Source organism: Ceratosolen solmsi, unplaced genomic scaffold, assembly GCF_000503995.2.
Source record: "Ceratosolen solmsi marchali unplaced genomic scaffold, CerSol_1.0 scaffold29, whole genome shotgun sequence".
Taxonomy (NCBI): Eukaryota; Metazoa; Arthropoda; class Insecta; order Hymenoptera; family Agaonidae; genus Ceratosolen; species Ceratosolen solmsi.
In genome coordinates, this window is record NW_011948417.1 from 4,136,498 (window position 1) to 4,155,803 (window position 19,306).

Consider the following 19,306-nt stretch of genomic DNA (forward strand, 5'->3'; position numbering starts at 1 on the left):
AATATAGTTGGTATTATAAAATAATTTATATTATTATATATATAAGAGGATTTATCCGAATGTGAGCTTTTAAAATACCTTGTACTACTCATGAGTTAAACATTAGATTGTAAGGGAATCGTCTTTATATAAATAAAAAAGAGAAACGATAAGAATAGTACGTAATATTAGTTGTGAAAATTGACATAATTCTTTGACAAATTATAAAACTTTAACACATTTATTTTATAAACTTTTCCTCAGCGTTTACGTATCTGGTGAGACAAATTATGTATATTATCGCATTAGCAAAAATAATTTTCATATTTTATGTTCAAAAAACAATTTACATAACCTTATTAACCTTATGAACTTGATATTTTATATACATTTTCGATTTATGACAATAAATGCTTCGGAGAAAATAAATTTTCAGAATAGTGCTTTAAAGTAATGTATTATCTTTAAAGTTCATTATTTCATTATTTTCAATATGCACATACAGTATCTCATATTTTCTTACATTTGTCAATTTGGAATTAGAGAGAAGAATGAATTTAAGTATTAGAAAGATATTTTAAAATTTGATAATTACCATATATTCTCTGAAGTATGGTAAATGTTTACTCGTGTATGAATTATATGTCATATATTGCGTAACAAGTATGTACACCATACATGTAAATCTGTATGCCGTTCATGTAATTGAGTATAAAAGTATTAAAACAAAACCAAATTCATTCCTTATTATTTACTTATTGAAATAATATGTGTAGTATTATGATAAGATAGGAGATAAGAATTAATAAAACATTCTAATTTTATAATAAAATTTTTATTAAATAATGGACTATTATAATTTAAGGTGCCTTAGGTAAGTGGGCGCCTTGAGGCTGGAATCCGTTTTCGTCGGCGATGTAAGTGACGGTGTACACCTGTCCGTCCTCGGGGTTAACCCAGCTGTAGGAGCCTCGCACCCGGAGTACGGCATCCTCGACACCTCGGGTCTCGACCTGGGCGGACTCCTCTCGCGTCGAGCCGTCGCTCAGCTCGTATGCGAACTTGTAGCCGTCGAGGCCGATGTTGTCCGATGGCGTTTCCTGCACTAGCACAACTTCCGCTTGATTAACTGCTCTTCGTTGGGGTGCGGCGAAGGCGATGGCGACGAGGCCCAGGAAAATCGCGATCTGAAATTATAATAATAATTTTTTTAATTCATTGCCATTTTGCACAGCAACTTTAATTTTGTATTTGATCAATTGCAGCGAAGCTTCTATGTTTTTAATCAAATTTATAAAATAAAAGTTTACCGCTTATCTGTCGTGATTAATAAGATATAATCATGCAACGATATTACTTTTTTAATTAAAAATAGTTATCAATTAATTAATTATATCTTCTTTTATTTCAGTTAATGATATATTCAGTAAAATATATTTTTGTTGAAAATTTCCATTTATGAATATTATTTCCAATACAAAATTAAAATGATTTTCAATTTTATAGAGTTTTATATTTGTTCTAATTTAAACCAATTTTATCAATATAATACTAATTTAATTTATAAATTAATAATTTTTCAAAAGATTTTTGGCAGCCTTTGAAAATATTTTCATACAAGACTTTATATTCTATCGCAATTCTCGCTATTGAAAAAAAAAAAAAAAAAAAAAAAAAAAAAAATTACGAAACACTCGACTGTATCATTAGATCGTTGCTTTTGTGTTTTTGAACAAATTCGTCCTTTGCAATCGATCGAACCTCTTCTGCGTCGGCTTTTCAGCATCAGCTCATAAGCCAAAGAGAATCACTAAAGGACGACTTTAATCGAATCGCGAGGTGTACTTTTCAATCAAGCAATTACGTACCATCTTCATCTTTATCCGATACTGATTCTTCGTGAGATGTTCTGAATCGGAGAATGATAGTTGGTAACTGAACGCAATGGATGTAAGTCGGGCTTATTTTATACTCGGACTCCTCGGGATCAGAGGCTATCATCAACGAACAAAAAAAAAAAAAAAAAAACCGTCCTGTCTATTGGCGCGCACACTTTTCCCTTGCCGTTCACCACTTTCATCGTTAAGTTTTGGCTCGTCCTCATCTCGGACTATGCTAAATGTTTTTCTGACCTTCGGTGTGCGTCGCCTCACTAGACTATTCGCGATTGCGTGCGTAATCGTCCTCCGACTCCTACGCCGCTCGACGTTTTTATCGTTGGCACGACTTGTTAACAGCTAAATCGGTACATCATAATTATACTTGCGTAATATTTTGACGCATTCCAGCCAGGTGTATTGTGATTATTATTTTATATGCAATTACAATCGTTTATAAAATCATTTAGCTAATGATGAGCTGAGGCTCGATATGCATTTGTGCACGAAAGTTTTTCATTAACGTATAAATATAATAAATTGATGTCTTTCGGGATTCAAATATTTTTGCGAATTTATCGGTAAAATGATCGTAATTTTCTGTTAATGAATGGAGACTATGAAGCCTGCCAGGAGCTATAGCCAAGAGCTTTCGAAAGATTTTGAAGAAGAAATTTTATTCTTTCTTCTTTTTCTAAATATCACTTAAGGCTTATTTATATAATTTCCTATTTAAACATAATAGATAATAAATAAAATAATTACGTAAATTTTATATGACAAAATAAATTCTAATCAACTGGTTATATTATTTTACCTATAAGTTTAATGAAAATATTAAATATAATCATTTAATGAATTCATTTTAAGAACAATTATAATTACATGCAAGTGGAATTATGATTAATAATCTAAATGATGAATGTTGTAAAGCAATTTTAAGTCAGTCCAACTTTGGATATTTTTGTTCTTTTATTTCAATTATTCTTATGCTAGTAGCATTTTAAATATTTATACAAATATTATTATATTGAATATTAATTATATATGGCAAAAATATAAAGTTTAAAGATTCAAGGTAAATATTATAGTAGCATTTAATAGATTAATGATTTCAATATTTATTCATCATAATAATTTTTAAGTGCAATAATCTGCTGCGCATGCTAAATACTAATGTAATCTTATTGCATAAAAATAAATTAAATCTATACGCCGATTAAGTGATTAATAAATACCATATGTAATTTTATAAATTATTATTAAATAATTTTTATACTGCAGTGTACAAAACTCTTATTTATATATAAAATATTTGAAAATTGAAGATACATTAGAAGAACATAACATTTGAAGATAAAGTTCAAGAAATTTAAAGAGCCATTTACAGCTTCGTAATATTATAATTTAACGATAAAGGTAAATTATTCTCAGATTAATTATACATTATTTCGTGATGTTGGTGATGAACTTTTTTTTTTTTTTTTTTTTTTATTTAAGATATGCATTACAATTATAGATTTTCATTTTAAAGCGCAAATCCTTAAAAAAATCATTAATATTTTTAACGAAACATTTTAATTATATGAATAATACATACGTCTCATTCCATTTTTTTTTTAACGCAGAAACATAGTAGTGGAAAATCATAGATAATTTCTATTACTACGTTTAAGATTTTATAATTTTAAATTCTACTATAATGATAGTAGTAATGATTGAAGTTAAACCCGTCATTTTTATATCCAAAGCATTAGGATATTTTGTAAAAATTTAAAGTTTTCTCTTTCTGAATTTTTATAATTAATAAAGATCAATAATGATAACCGGCTATAAGGTTTATAATGATAAATTTTATAAGTAATTGAATTTAACTGTACGATTGGGTATAAATCATATAGAATATTATTAAAAAAGAGATTTTTATTTTATAAATATGCATTGGAAATATAAAATTATTCATAAAATATATTCTAAATTTTTATGACTAATCCTACTTTTATAATAAGATGAATTCATAATTTTTTGTGTAAATATTGGCATGAATGTGAATTTTCTTATATATTGTATATTTGATATGTTCTATGCTTATTTTATATTCTCATAACATCATCGTTTAAATTTAATTAATAAATAACAAATTTTTTTCTTCCATAGGCTAAATCACACGGAGTTATAAAAATTTACTTAAATATTAAATTGTCCTATATAATACATATTATGGTATTGAGGTATGATATAAGAATTCCATGATATAAAAATGATTAAAAATAATATAAACATGAATATAAATCAATAAATGTATAATTATATATTGAATTGTAGAGCACATAAAGCATCAATTTTAATCCGAAGTAGATCTCTATTAGTAGATAACTCTATTGACTCTGTGTTTAATATATGTAAACATTATTCATTTATCTACTGTTCTTAATAATTTTCTTAATAATAAGACTAGTTTGTAATAAATAATTCCAGCATCGTTATTACAATAAAAATGCAAATTATTGTTTCATACTCAATGCTTTTAGAATTATCGTTGTGCGTATTAATTTCAAATTAAGCCAAATTCAAATTTAATGAAGCGATTATAAAATTTTTAATTTTAAAAATATTATCCACTGCAATTGAAAATAATGTAATAATTATGTAGTAATTATAAAGATTTCAGAATATTAATTTATAATAATTTTTAGATGTATTGTAATCACTGAACTTTAAGATTTTAATAGTCTTTTTAGATATACGAATTCAAAATATAAATAATAAAAGATTTTTACATACACTCAGATTTGTAATAATATATTCCATTATTTATTTTACTGTTTGTTACTGAATTTTTTGGACGACAACGACCGCGAAGCTCGAGCTTGTGCTTATGCTTAAGCTTAAGGAGACAGAGATAATTCTATATATTATTGTTAGATAATTAATTTTATAAAATTATATTTAAATCTGTAAAATTTCTGCTTTGTATTTAAAAAATGCAGCCAAATATGAATGTAATAATGATGTGAATTGAAGATGCATTCGAAAATTATTAATAATTTTATATAAATTCATACAATTATTTTCTTTTTCACATAACGCTCATTGCAGATGTCAATCATTCGCAATATATTATTATACTAAAAACGATAAAAAGTTTAAAAAAAAAAAATAACCTCATAAATTATGAGCTAGGGAAAAGAAATTAGGTAGAAAAAATGAATTATGAATATTATATAATAAATATTTAACATGAAAATTTTTTATATAATTGCATGATTAAGAAAATCAAGTAAGATAATTAAATTTAAAGCGTCTAATATTATTTATGAAATTATACTTCAATCCTATTTACATATCAAACTTTATAATATATAATCGTAGTCGGGGATATATTATAATAAAATGTAATTTTTATTGAAACAAAGTCCACTGAATATAAATGTTTTTTTTTGTGTTTATAAATTTCTTGAATAACTTTAACGAGGATGATGCAAACATGATTATTCTAATAAGCTCTTTAAAAATATATTTTTAAGACATTGAAATATCAAGAGAGTCTGAATTAACCTATTTTCTGAAGTTATTTATTAAATGAAACATCTTTATCCTCAATAACGAGTAGTTATATATATATATATATATATATATATATATATATATATATATGATTAATATAAATTTTTAGTTAAAAAAATTCATAATATTTCGTAATAGTAATATAAAGCAATTTAAGGATCTTATTAACTTGTACTATTGTTAATAATAAACATTCATACTTTTATGAATTTCTTTAAGTCTATTTTTTTATCGACGAGTTTAGCCAATTAACAATGTGTTGAAATGAGAAAGGTCAATAATTCAAACACGCACTTGCTTCTTTGGTAAAAAAAAAGTTGCTTTTTTTATTATTAAAAATAACAATGTAGGAACTAAATATTTAAACGATAGGACTAAGCTACGGGTAGGTGGGCGCCTTGGGGCTGGAATCCGTTTTCGTCGGCGATGTAAGTGACGGTGTACACCTGTCCGTCCTCGGGGTTAACCCAGCTGTAGGAGCCTCGCACCCGGAGTACGGCATCCTCGACACCTCGGGTCTCGACCTGGGCGGACTCCTCTCGCGTCGAGCCGTCGCTCAGCTCGTATGCGAACTTGTAGCCGTCGAGGCCGATGTTGTCCGATGGCGTTTCCTTCACCAGCACAACTTCCGGTTGATTTACTGTTCTTCGTTGGGGTGCGGCGAAGACGATGGCGACGAGGCCCAGGAAAATTGCGAACTATAATTCCATCGTAAAAGTATCAGAATACTTGTGCACTTGGAAGCTTGTTGGCCGATGGGAGTCTCGTATAGTCAAATGCTTTATTTATTTATTAATTAGCGTGACAGTTAATTCAAGTCAATAATTATACGTCATATCGTGCAAGTTACGTATAAGTTAATGAAATTATTTTGTGCCTTATCCTTATTATTCTTAGTATCAACTATTGATTTTTTCCACTTGGGTATTGTGAGTACGGTGCTAACGGAGAGAGCAAAGAACTCTGAAAGCCATTGACAATAGAAATTTAGTAACGATCGTATTTCATTTATACACGATTTCGTCAGTTGATTCTAGCCGTTGGTCTGTTATGCCATTTCTCGAGAGAAAGAAACATAATCTCAACTTTATATGAGCACTTTACATGCAACCGTTAAGAAAAGTAAAGTGAACTCGAATTACCGTTGATCAAATGATAAAAGGTTATCAATCGGTCAGCACTGACTGGACACCGATAATTTTGTGCTACCGTCGAAATTTACAAAGCGATCGATTAGAGAAAGTAAAGTACAAGAAATAAAATGGAAGGTAATGAGAAAGCAAGAGAGCGAGATAATAATAGTGGAGCTGAGGAGCGCGCAGTTATAATGCTACGTACCGACTTCATGTTTAATTTGGAGATTCGGATGTGTGAAGAGGCGACTCGGTCCGAACTACTGGCGAGCACGAGAACTGAATGTCGTTATTTGGAAGACCGGCTTGTTTTATACCGGGGGGGCTCTCCTACTGCCGAAAAATCTCGGCGCTCTCACCTTCTGGGCCATCCGCGATGTTGCGGCCGCTAACGCACGCGCGCCCACGACTTTGTATCTGACCTTCGAGCGGCTTTGGGCCGGGGCACCTTCGCCTACCCGACGCGTCGTCCTGCCCTCTCGCAATCGTGCCCGAGAGGCTTCGACGAGCACCGGCGACGAGGAAGAATCACGGTCTTCCTGGCCGCGGCCCATATACTATCCCATTATCCTGACTCTTATATTCCAGGACCGCTGCATTGCTACTTACGCGGATGTCATCGGGACGTCTCTAACGACGCGGTCTAATTCATAAATCCGTCCTTGACTGGTATTGTTGCGGACTTAATGTCAAAAGGGATAATAGGAGACTTTGGGCCTCGGGTAGATTGGTTTTGTTTTTGTTTTTGTTTGTTTGTTGGTTTGTTTGTTTTTTGTTTCTTTCATCGTCGCCGTTGAGATAATAATAGCTTATAGTTCATGAGATTTGAAATTTCTAGATTACTTGTATGACGGCGCTGCAAGGGGGGGGGGGGCGGGGGGGGCGCGGAGACAGGGGGGGGGGGGGGGGGGGGGGGGGGGGGGGGGGGGGGGGGGGGGGGGGGGGGGGGGGGGGGGGGGGGGGGGGGGGGGGGGGGGGGGGGGGGGGGGGGGGGGGGGGGGGGGGGGGGGGGGGGGGGGGGGGGGGGGGGGGGGGGGGGGGGGGGGGGGGGGGGGGGGGGGGGGGGGGGGGGGGGGGGGGGGGGGGGGGGGGGGGGGGGGGGGGGGGGAGGAGGAGGAGCGGGTGAAGTGTTTATTTGGAAGTTTTTAACAGTTGAATTACGCTACCGACTTTCATATCCTAAATACAAATTTTTAATTTGATAAAAATATGTTAAATTCTACATGTAGACGTTTTATTATGCACATAATATTGGGATGAATAATATAAGTACTCTCTGCATTAAAATCATTTTTCTTATCGATTTAAATGTACTTGAATCAATTGATAAATACCGATGTAAACTGTTAAAGTAAACGATAACAATAAACTATTAATTACGATGTGAAATAGTAGAGATTAAATTTTTCCTATGTAATTAAAAAATGTATTGGTTTTCAACATCAAATACTTCATACTTAAGCGAGTTAATTCTCGCAATTAGCAAATAATTGTACTAACTAATTATTTAATAAATACGATTGTCTAGATATTATACTAGACTTTTGAAAAACATAAAATTTCATTCTACGATAATTATTTAAGAAAAAAAAAAGAAAATGAAAGTTTCATAATTTAATCATTATTTTGTAAACTCTTATTACAAAATAATGATTTAATTCAGATTGTTGTATAGAAATGATTGTTACATTAGATTTCATTGGTGAATATTTAAACATCGATTATTATATACGGCAGATTGGTTATTCAAATAATTCAAATAATATCTATTCTTACATCTGAATCATAGATTAATTATTAAAAATGATTTAAAATTATTAATAGGTCTTCATAAAATGTAGCAACTGTGAATTTTAATACGTAAAATTTTATGTAAATTTACAATCATTTATGTGTTATTTTGCCTGTTACATTCAGGAAATACCTTTTCAGATGGTTGTGAATCACATTGGGTATGACATTAAGTAGTATCTAATTCTACCAATCGTATAATTATAATGCGAGAACTTTAGGGGAAAAAAAAAAAAAAAAAATAAGAAAAAAAAAAGAAAAAAAGAAGAAGAAAAAAATACATACATACATATATGGGTACGTCCTGTAGGAATATCTGCCGTGAAAAATTTTAATAATTTTCTTTACGTAAAATGATCTTGTATTATTTTTTATTTTTTATTTTTTATTATTTGTTGTGATTTAATTTGTTAAATTTCATTAATAATAATAATAATAATAATAATAATAATAATAATAATAATAATAATAATAATAATAATAATAATTATGAAAAGTTAATCTCTCTAATTTATCGAGTGTAAATGCTTTAAAAAATTAATGAAAAGTGTTTCGCGAGATTGGCAATTTTATTTAAGATTCTTTTGACACTTAAAAATGTTCTACAAAAATATATATAAAATTTTATTTCAGTTTATTTATCAATAAAAAATTTTATTCCTTTGAACTTAATTTTATTAACCTTTCATTTTCTTGAATGTTAGAGGATTATTATTATTTTATATTAGGAAATTATACGTTGAAATGAATTAAGTTAATAAAAGTTTATATTTTTATGGATAATCAGTATGTACTAATTATTGTAAAATGACTACTAATTAATTGTAAAATCGTAAGATATGTTTTAAATAATAATAATAATAATAATAATAATAATAATAATAATATAAGATAATATGATAATAATATGTTTTGTTAAAACTTGTAGTAAAATAGAAATTAAATAATTAAATAATTAAATTAAAATAGAATAGAAGATTTCGTATTATGTTCTAAATTAGATAAAAATCTATGAAGTCGGAAATAAGATGAATTATGTATATTTTATGCCATAGCAGGATCCTTTACTATTTTTTGTGTACGTTTTCGAATAAATTATTATGTATACGTAATAGAAGATTTAAAATGAAATTATAATTTTGTAATAAGTGGACTTTCAAAATTTACAATGAATGTTACACTTTTAAGTTATTTATAATTTTTTAGTCAGAATGAATATCGATTTATAATCTTATCATAATTTCATTATTAGTCATAATTAAATGATACATTTATCATATATATATATATATATATATATATATCATTTATTATTGTTTATTCTATTCAGATTATATTGCATGTATTTAGTAAAACTCATATAAATTGTCATAATCTCTCTCTCTTTTTTTTTTTTTCTTTTTTTTTTTTTTTTCAAATATAAATTACATATCGAAAAAGAAAAATATATATCATTCATAAACGATAGGAAACCCGTTTTGGATTGGTATTTTATGGTATATTTTTCATTTACATTTCATTTGAGTTTCGTGGCCTTTTAAATTTGCTTACGAAATATTTACAAGGTATTATCTTATAATATTTTGGAAATTCTTGTTAGTCGTAGTTGAGCTATGAAATGAGATATTCAAAATATTTCCCTACCATTTATCTAACCATACACATATAATTTTGGATTTTACGCGCAATGCATATGTATGTAAGGAACCGATATTAATATATAAAATAGTCCTTGCTAAAGAAAATTTTAAGCTTTTACTATCAATAAATAAATTGCTAATATTATAGTACAATTTTTTATAATAGTGTAGTGCAATTTTTCATTTGTTTTTTTTTTTTTTTTTTTTTTTTTTAAAATCTTTTAAATCTTAGAATATTTGTTTGATTTCATCTAAAATAAATCAAGTGTTTTTATTTTATTTCGATTAAGAATTCTAAATATCTTATATTTCATCACCGTACAAATATGTAAATATATGAATATATAAAATTTGTAAAATATAATCAGAAATAAAAATTTGTTTCTTTTAAGGTAAATAGTGGAAATTAAACTTCGTAATAATTATCGATATGTTCTATTCATCGCCTCACAAAACTTGTTTATGTTGTAATGATCAAGTTTTGATCGATATGCACATTAGATTCGATGCATTTTCTCGTAATGTAATATTTAAATTATTACGTATTTCTTGTTCTTTGGTCCTGCAACTTTTGCCTAGATTGTGGTCGGGGAAGTCGACGATGCCTCTTATTTTACATTACCTACACGTCGACGTAATGTGTAATCTCACCACACTCGCATATTACCACCGTTTATTCAAGAAAATTCTGTTGTTGTTGAAACGTAGCTTGATATTTGCGGTTTTGCCCAGCATTGTTCGTAGCCTAAAGTAGTTTCGCGCTCAAGTTATATACACTACTGTATTATACATTATTATCGCTGAGACGCACTTGAATTAATGATATGCGATTAACGAATTATAAAAAGTACCGTGTGCGCGTGTAATTTCAGCTACCAAAAGCTTTTTATGACATGATACAACAGGGTCATTTATAATTATCAGTCGAGATAATTACAATGTTAATTGATCTGACAACCCCCTCGGTATCTCTTTATGATACGATTACGATTATTTATTATTATGACAATTTTTCGCATTAACTGTCATGTTCAATCCCAATGAAGGGGGAAAAGTGGGAAATATATAGAGAAAATAAAATAGGAGCATTTTCTTATGTATTCCAATTGTAGCCCGATATAAAGATTTTAGCGCGGGTATCTCGTGATTTATAGAGGCATGACAAATACAAAAAATATTTGCGTAAAGTCGTTCAGCGCGGAGATTCAATGAAAAAAAAAAAAAAAAAAAAACAATAATTAGGAGTATGATGTCGAAGTCGAAGGCAAATATAATAAACGAATTCGCCAGGCTGTGTGTGCAGATACGAACGTTTAAGGTAATTCCCTTCCGGACTCGAATATCTCATCCGAACATAAACTCGCAACTTCGATTCGTTTTCATCGGCACAAGTTCGTACGGCCACGTACGCTTTCGCAAAATAAAGCGAGAGGCGCAAAGAGATGAAAAATGCATATGTCAAATTCAAATTGCTACTAAAGCGAGCGCATCCAATCTGGCAGTTAGCCGCTAAGATTCGCGCGGACGGCAGAGAGCGAGAGGATCCCGATGATCCGGAGAACCGCTGGTGGAAAGTCAATCTTATGGATCGAAGGTTGTGCATTCACTTTCATAATGCGCGACCGATGAAGAGACAGAGAGAGAGAGAGAGAGAGAGAGAGAGAGAGAGAGAGAGAGAGAGAGAGAGAGAGAGACATGTGGTGGAGATCGAAATTCGGTGGTGATATAAAGATGAGGGAGGGATAAATGAGGAGGATGAGGGGAAAGCGCGTCGCTCTTGTAGTGGAAATTTGCGATCGTTAAGTGCGTGAATTAGGAGCGCATAACGTAGCAGCGCGTAAGTGACGAGAATTATTCTTTTGCCAAATTTGCACCTTAGTACATCATGTTATTTATTTACGTTCACGAATCGATGGTAATGATTAATTAGGCCTCTGTCTGAGAGCATAATTGATGATTTCTTTACTGCGCCTCATGTTGACGCAATCTTTCCCTTTTTTTCTTTTTTTCTTTTTTTTCTTTTCTTTTTTTTTTATCAACACCAAGTTAATGCCATTGATAGCTCTTTTATAACGGCATTGCGTAATGGTAGAATATATATGTTGGAATTTGAATGTGCGAAAAGATATCTTTAATGAAAACTAAATTAGGAGTGTGATGAATATTGCGAAAAGAATCAGCACCTTAATTATTTTGCAAGATGAAGATTTCAAAGAGCTATAACTTTTTCGTAACAGTGCAAAAGTGACTAATACACTAAATAACATAAGATTCGTTGAAGGTACATACACGCACGCATACACATATACATACTTATGTATATGGGCACACGTTATATTTTATTCTTTATTTACATAACAGCAATGCATAGTAGCAACAGCAATAACAACAACACATATTACCACAACAATAATAATTTTCGAGTTGATATAACTTTATACGAATACATTTTTAATAGAGTTGAGAAACATTTATATAATTCAAGAATTACTCATTCAATTTATTATTATTTATTTAATAAAACAGTTTATATTAAGAATCTAATATAAAATATAAAATTATAATACAATTTTATTAATAAGACATTAAATTCTAAAAGGCATATAATTAATCTTTCAATATATAATTCCAAATGATTTATTAGAAAATTTAAGCCATATTACAAAAAATGATTAGAATAATGTAGCAGGCAATGTTTTATCTCTTTTAAAACACATTATTGCAACTTTCAATATTTTAGTTTTAAAAAGTATATAAACATAAGTACACTCATACATTATATTGTAATATATAGTTGTAACGACTATAGATTACCATTTATTATATGTATTTTATTATGTATGGACAGAAACTTTTATTGCTTCCTATTTCGTTCACATCTATTGTTTTATTTATATTCATATATATATATATATATATTAAAATAATTCCAGTTAAAGACTTACAAGTCTTATAAAAACAATAATCCTACTGTACTTTAATCATTGCTCGTAACTTTTATAAATATAATGAAAAATTATATAAAAATCATATTTATTTATCTTGCAATACTTTACACGAATATAGCAGAAGAATAATATACAAACTTAAAATGCTGAATTTCAAAGCTTTCTTTTCGTTTAAGATTTTCAATAATTATACAAAATATATATTAATAATGTCGAATTCTTTTATGAATGATGCGAATAATAAACTTTAAAATATTGTACAAATAAATTTCTCATAAGTATGACTTTATTTTAAAATAATTATTAAAAAAAAAAAAGAAAAACTTTTATCGAAAATTATTTTATCAATGCATAATTAGTCTGCTCTCTGTCTTATTAATTAATTGATGAATTAAAATTGCCAAGCGGTAATCAAGCAAAAATAAATAAAAATACTTACAACTGCTTAAATACACCCTGTAAATAAATAAACAAAAATATAATATCATATATATATATATATATATTACACCAAGTAACATAGTACAAATTGACAAATTTATTTTAAATAAATAAATGTAGCTTATTTAGATATTTTAATCTTTCTATTATCAATATTTTATCTATACGTATATATAGTTTGTACATATGTACATATAATTTGTTTACAATCAATAATGACACTCGAGGCGACTTTTAATTTACACACGATCCTTAAGGAGGAAATACGCTTTCCTTAAGGAAGTCTCTTTAAATTCAAGGATAATTGTTGACGATCAATTTTATCAAATTTTCATAGCCTACGAATTTTCATCGATCTTCCAAATATTCCTCAATTCCAATGTATTTAACACAACGGATACAACACTTATTCGAATAATTGAATACAATGATGTAAGAATGTAAATATGTTGAAAATTTACATATTTGCACATAGCCGTGTGCGTATACGAAGGATTACATATAATTATATATAGATATACGAAGAGATTATTCATTTTGTCACGCGTCTTCTTATTACACTCGATCTCATAAGATAACGCTTATCATTGAATCGAGGATACTTCGCAATGTCGCGTCGGTTGTTGTTGTTGTTGTTTTTTTTTTTTTTTGTTTTCAATGCTACTCGAACGGCGTTTATTGGCGTTGACTAAAGGTCGTCCCTATATATCCGCACCCATCCTCGACCACCGCACGATCTTGATCTTACGATCTTCAATTTCGCAACAATCGAGCACACAGTCGAAGGTTCGCGAGACTCGACAGTAGGTGGACCATTGTGACCACCCCCTAAGATCTCATTAACTATTTACGAGATGCGCGATTCTCCAGCTCTACCAAAGCACATATCGATTACCAATGCGAATTTTGTCTCTGTGATATTATCACGAAGATTGAGCTTGTATTTTCAACGGCTTAACCTTTGAGGAAATGATACCGCTTACGTCACGCAATACGATTAATAATTTAGCGTTGTAGACTGTGGCCGACAAAATATTAGAAAATTGTCTGTGTATTTCTTATTGATAATGCCGCAGACTCGAAGAATAAAGGTACTTAAGATTCATTAGTTTTTCCGATAAATTATGTGGACGTCATTTTGTTTGTTTTTATTGAAAGTTTTTAAACTTAAAACACTTTGCCAAGATCTTCTACTATTAGGCTTCAATTATTGGTCAATTTCATAAGAAGATATATATATATATATATATATATTCACTTCCGGGTTAATTCATTTGCAATATTACACAATTACAATATGCTGAAAATAATATCGACGATATTATTTTTCAAGATTTTAAAGTATGGCTAATTGAAGTAATATAGATTTTAATATAAATTTTATTTGTATTTGTCGAAGATGTTAGTGATTTGTGTATTTATTGAAATTTAGTGGATGGCTATGTATACATTATGTAAATGGCTAGATTTCTAAATATGCAAAGAAGTTGGTGAATTTTAAAGAATAACGCCAATGTCTGAATACGTTGCTTTCAATATAAAATGAAAAACCATCTTTAATCAGTTTGAGAAGCTCGCAAGTACTTTTCGAATATTCATTTATTATAAGCATTATTATAGATAATTCTATTAATATAGTTGTTATTACGCACTTATCAGATACTTAAGAATTGAAGAAGCGAAAGTACTTCTTAAGCGCTGATACTACCTGTCACTCCTAGAATTCCATACACTGTTCAACACTAAGAAGTAGATATTTGTATAAGTCAATGTATTCATGTGTTCTCGTTAAGCCGAATATAATCAAATTGCTAATGAACTTGGCGTTTGTGTGTCACGGTAATTATATTCTAGTAGGATTTTGCTGAAAATTCAATTAACTTTTCACACTTTGCTCAGTTAGTTAACGAAATCAATAACCAAATCACCAAAGAAGCATATAATATAATGTAACGTGTATTGCGGAAGATAAGGAAGCGTATATACCATTAAAGTACGTATGTGGTATCTGATTGAAGGTAAAATAGTTCATTGTTGGACGTTACGGGGTATCGGACGAAAGGTCGTACCAAGAGTAAAATCATCGTCAGGAATTACATTTCTTCTTCATATAATTGCGTTTGAGTAACTTTCATTTTCACTAGAGACCTTGTAGAGCAGTTCGAGCGAATCATTAATCGGCTCCAAGGACACTGGCACAGGATGCGAGCTCAATATTTTCTGAGCATCGCAAATATTAATTATATTTTTACGATTGATAAATTAGTAGAATACTTAATATTATATGAACCCTAATCCCCGTGTATATTCGTAAGCAAATATTCCAGTTTCTTTAGCATTTATCGAAATATGCGGAATAATTAAAATTCTGTATTATTGAGTTATGGCTAATCATAAATATACAATTTCTATTCGATCATCGCGATCTTATTCTTATTAACTCGATTAACTTGCAGAGCTTATTTTAACTTAATATACATATACATTTATTATTCAATTCATTGATATTAATTTAAGATCAATATCAAATTCAAAGTGACATGTTTTAATATTTAATCAATTCGCATCAACAATTAGCCATTTATGATATGATACAATGTTGTATTGGCAAGACATTTTTTTTTCTATTTTTAGATAAAATTTGCAAATCGATCATAAATTCTGTCTTAACTTAACAGGAACGTATATTATACGTTAAGTTTAATAATGCAAATATTTGAAAACGATCTTATTTCTCGATCGAATAAAAGATCGTTAGTTTATGCAATATAATTTACTTTCACTTCTTAACATCTAAAACCATTTTCTAAAATTTTATTAAAATTCATGGCCTAGAACTGAAATTGCTCATCCATATGCCTCACTTTCTTTTTATTACATGCTCGATTTAAAATATTTCAACACTGGTATTATAAACATAAAAATACAATGTTTAAAAACTTGAACAATTTAAAATAAAATAATTATATTTTTGTAATCTTAATTGAATTTTATTTGAAAATTACAATTTTTTAAATATGCAATTTCATAATCAAGTTCATAATAGATGAAAATGATCGATAACTTAATTCACAATTATAAAAATATTTTCTTGTGTAAGCAACGTAATTTTATTATTTAACAAAAATGTATTATTACAGTGTAATGCTAATTCTTATAAACATAATGTCGAAAAAACATTATGCGAATGGCAATGTACAGGTAATAGAAAAGAATTTTAGTATATAGTTATCATTAAAATTATTACTAATTAATTGTACAAAATACTCTTTTGATTATATTAATATTATAAAATTAAGTCTTCCATACTAGAAATTACATTTTTTGATTTTTTTTTTTTTTATTTCTTTTATTAATTAATTTTAATTATCATAATACAGTGGATACATCCTTTCAATGGATTTGCGTTAAATATACATTGCATTAATAATATACAATTTCATATATTTTCTTATATGAAAATTAATGTAATAAAAAAACATTAATTCTACGATCTTTAATATTAAATTAAACAATTCAATGCCTTTATTTATCTTTTGTTTTTCGTCATTCCAATATTATATGAAATATAATACTTTATATATGTAATCGAATAGAAAAACTTTAAAATTGTAATATCGAGTGTCAAAGGTGTAGTCAGAAATTTTAAAGATTTCGTAAATTCAATAAACTATAAATAGATAAATACATATAACTTAAGGCTGAGTTTCGATTAAATTAAATTCACTTATTGGAATATTTTTGCAAAGTATGATTGACTAATGTCTGTTTTTGTACATAGAATTAGAGTAGGAGAAACGACGAAAATGAAAAAGCATCAGCAATTAATAAAAGCAAATATTAAATGATATTGTTTTATGATCAAATAAAGTTGTTGTAAGGATTAATAATACAAAACATTACACCTCCATATGGTATAATTAATCCAAAATAATTTTTATATGTTAAAAAATGAAATGTATTTTTTATTTTTAATGTTTTGATTTTTTTTTAATTAAAAGTTAGTTTAAAAAAGTTTGCAACTTTTTCTTAATTACGTTTATATATGAGTGTAATAATATCTTTATACATGAATAGATATGTATTTTATCATTTAACGTTAATCATTATATATTTTTTATTATTGAATATTTATTTGAATCTGTAATTTCAATTCAGTTTAAAAATAAAGACAGAAAATATTGTATTATATACAATTTATTAAATTTGTAAATTAATTATTATTCAAACTTTATTCCAATAAATTGGCGCAATCAATTATGATTAATAGGAGGATAAGCACTTTTTTTTTAAATTATTCTTTTAGTAGTTAGAAAGTCAATAAGTTATCGTAAGTAATTAAGGCATCAATAACGTTTTTTTTTTTTTTTTTTTTTTTTTTTTTTTTTTTTTATTAGACTTAAGAAAATCGATTTAATTAAATTTATTAGTATAAGCCAGCCAATGAAAATTTGTTTGATCTTTGTTTGTATATCATTGGATGCAGGTGGTTGCCAGAGTTTAAAGTGATGAAAATTTAATTTTTCTTAAAAAATGCATTATAATTATATAATATGCGTAGTATAATAATAATAATAATGTTATAAAATATAGTAAAAATTATATATGTTATGTATGGTTTTTAAAATAAATTAGTTTTATACTACTTATCTATGAGCTTTCGCGCTCAATTTTTTAATGATTTTAACTTTTATCTTATATCGATAATTAATGGTTTTTATTAATTTTTTATTATTACAAAAATTTATACTACGAAGGCAATTGTGTCAGTTTTCATTATTGCATTCAAATGTTGTACTTAATACTCATATCGATAATAATTAATCATTTTTCATGAAACAAACTATATATCATTATTATAATGACTTTATTATTTATTATATATATACTATCGTTGCTTTAAATAAAATTTCTTTGTAATCTTCATTAAAATAGTCAACATTTTGTATTATGTTAGACCAGAATAAAATAGTGAAGGAAAATTAATCGATGAGTATTTTGTATATAAATTAAATTCGATCGAAACTTCATGTCTGCAGCCTAGAGTAATTATTGATTAAGGAAGCAAAAGAAAATTATTAAAAGTAAAAGATAGTAAATTGATTTATCTATATTTAAAATGTATGAAGATTTTCGATATTGAATAATGTAGGATAAAAAAAGTTAAAGGTATAGGTAAAACGTATTTAATTAAATCCTTACATAATGTATTCATTTATATATAATATAGTAAATAATAATAATACAATATCCTATAATGAGAAAGAGAAAAAATATATCTAGTTATATGATACATTATTTTTATGAGAAATAGTCTTGCGGTATTATAATATTCGTAAATATTGCTTTTATTAAACAAATAAATTTTTTAATAGACTTTCATTTATATCAATAAATATATATGATTTGACAATAAAATATATTCTAAGCCTATATTTTAATAAACTATATTAATTAAAAAACAATGCTTGTATTTATATAAAATAAAATTTCAATTATTTTAATAAAAAAGAATTTGCTATCGAATCAAATTCAAGCAAATATTTATAATAATATATGAAGCAGCATTCGAGAATTAATTATAATTTGTTCGCAAATGAATAAGTATAATGTAAATTCAAACATTTTTTTTCTTACGAATTTTTTTTCTTTCGCTGATCGATACATGATACATAATATCAGCAGTAAGAATTTTAATGTTACAAAACCTTCGATTATTCTAATTTATGCAATTTAACTAAGAAATCCTCTTAAAATAATTATCTTAATAATCTATTATTATATTATTAAGTAGTTTTGAAAAGCTTTCTTTATAATTACTTTCATTGAAAAAACAATTTTTGTGTGCAAAAGTGAGATTAAAAATTAATATTACACGATCGCAGAAAATGTCTCTTATGTTTTATGAATAGTGACATCATTTGCTTATA

The 19,306-nt window shown here is 28.0% G+C and overlaps 2 protein-coding genes across 2 annotated transcripts; both read right to left on the reverse strand.

The window, feature by feature from the left end:
- Window positions 1-798: 798 nt before the first annotated feature.
- Window positions 799-1,980, reverse strand: LOC105359988 (larval cuticle protein 8-like). The gene is made up of 2 exons (XM_011496759.1): window positions 1,848-1,980; window positions 799-1,171 (listed from the first exon to the last, which is right to left on the reverse strand). Exons 1-2 carry the CDS (start codon window positions 1,978-1,980, stop codon window positions 840-842), a joined length of 465 nt encoding a protein of 154 aa, XP_011495061.1. The 3' UTR covers window positions 799-839.
- Window positions 1,981-5,750: 3,770 nt separating this feature from the next.
- Window positions 5,751-6,855, reverse strand: LOC105359686 (endocuticle structural protein SgAbd-6-like). Its single transcript, XM_011496330.1, has 2 exons — window positions 6,762-6,855; window positions 5,751-6,121 (listed from the first exon to the last, which is right to left on the reverse strand). The coding sequence occupies exons 1-2, from the start codon at window positions 6,768-6,770 to the stop codon at window positions 5,798-5,800; spliced, it is 333 nt and encodes a 110-aa protein (XP_011494632.1). The 5' UTR covers window positions 6,771-6,855; the 3' UTR covers window positions 5,751-5,797.
- Between the last annotated feature and the right edge of the window lie 12,451 nt (window positions 6,856-19,306).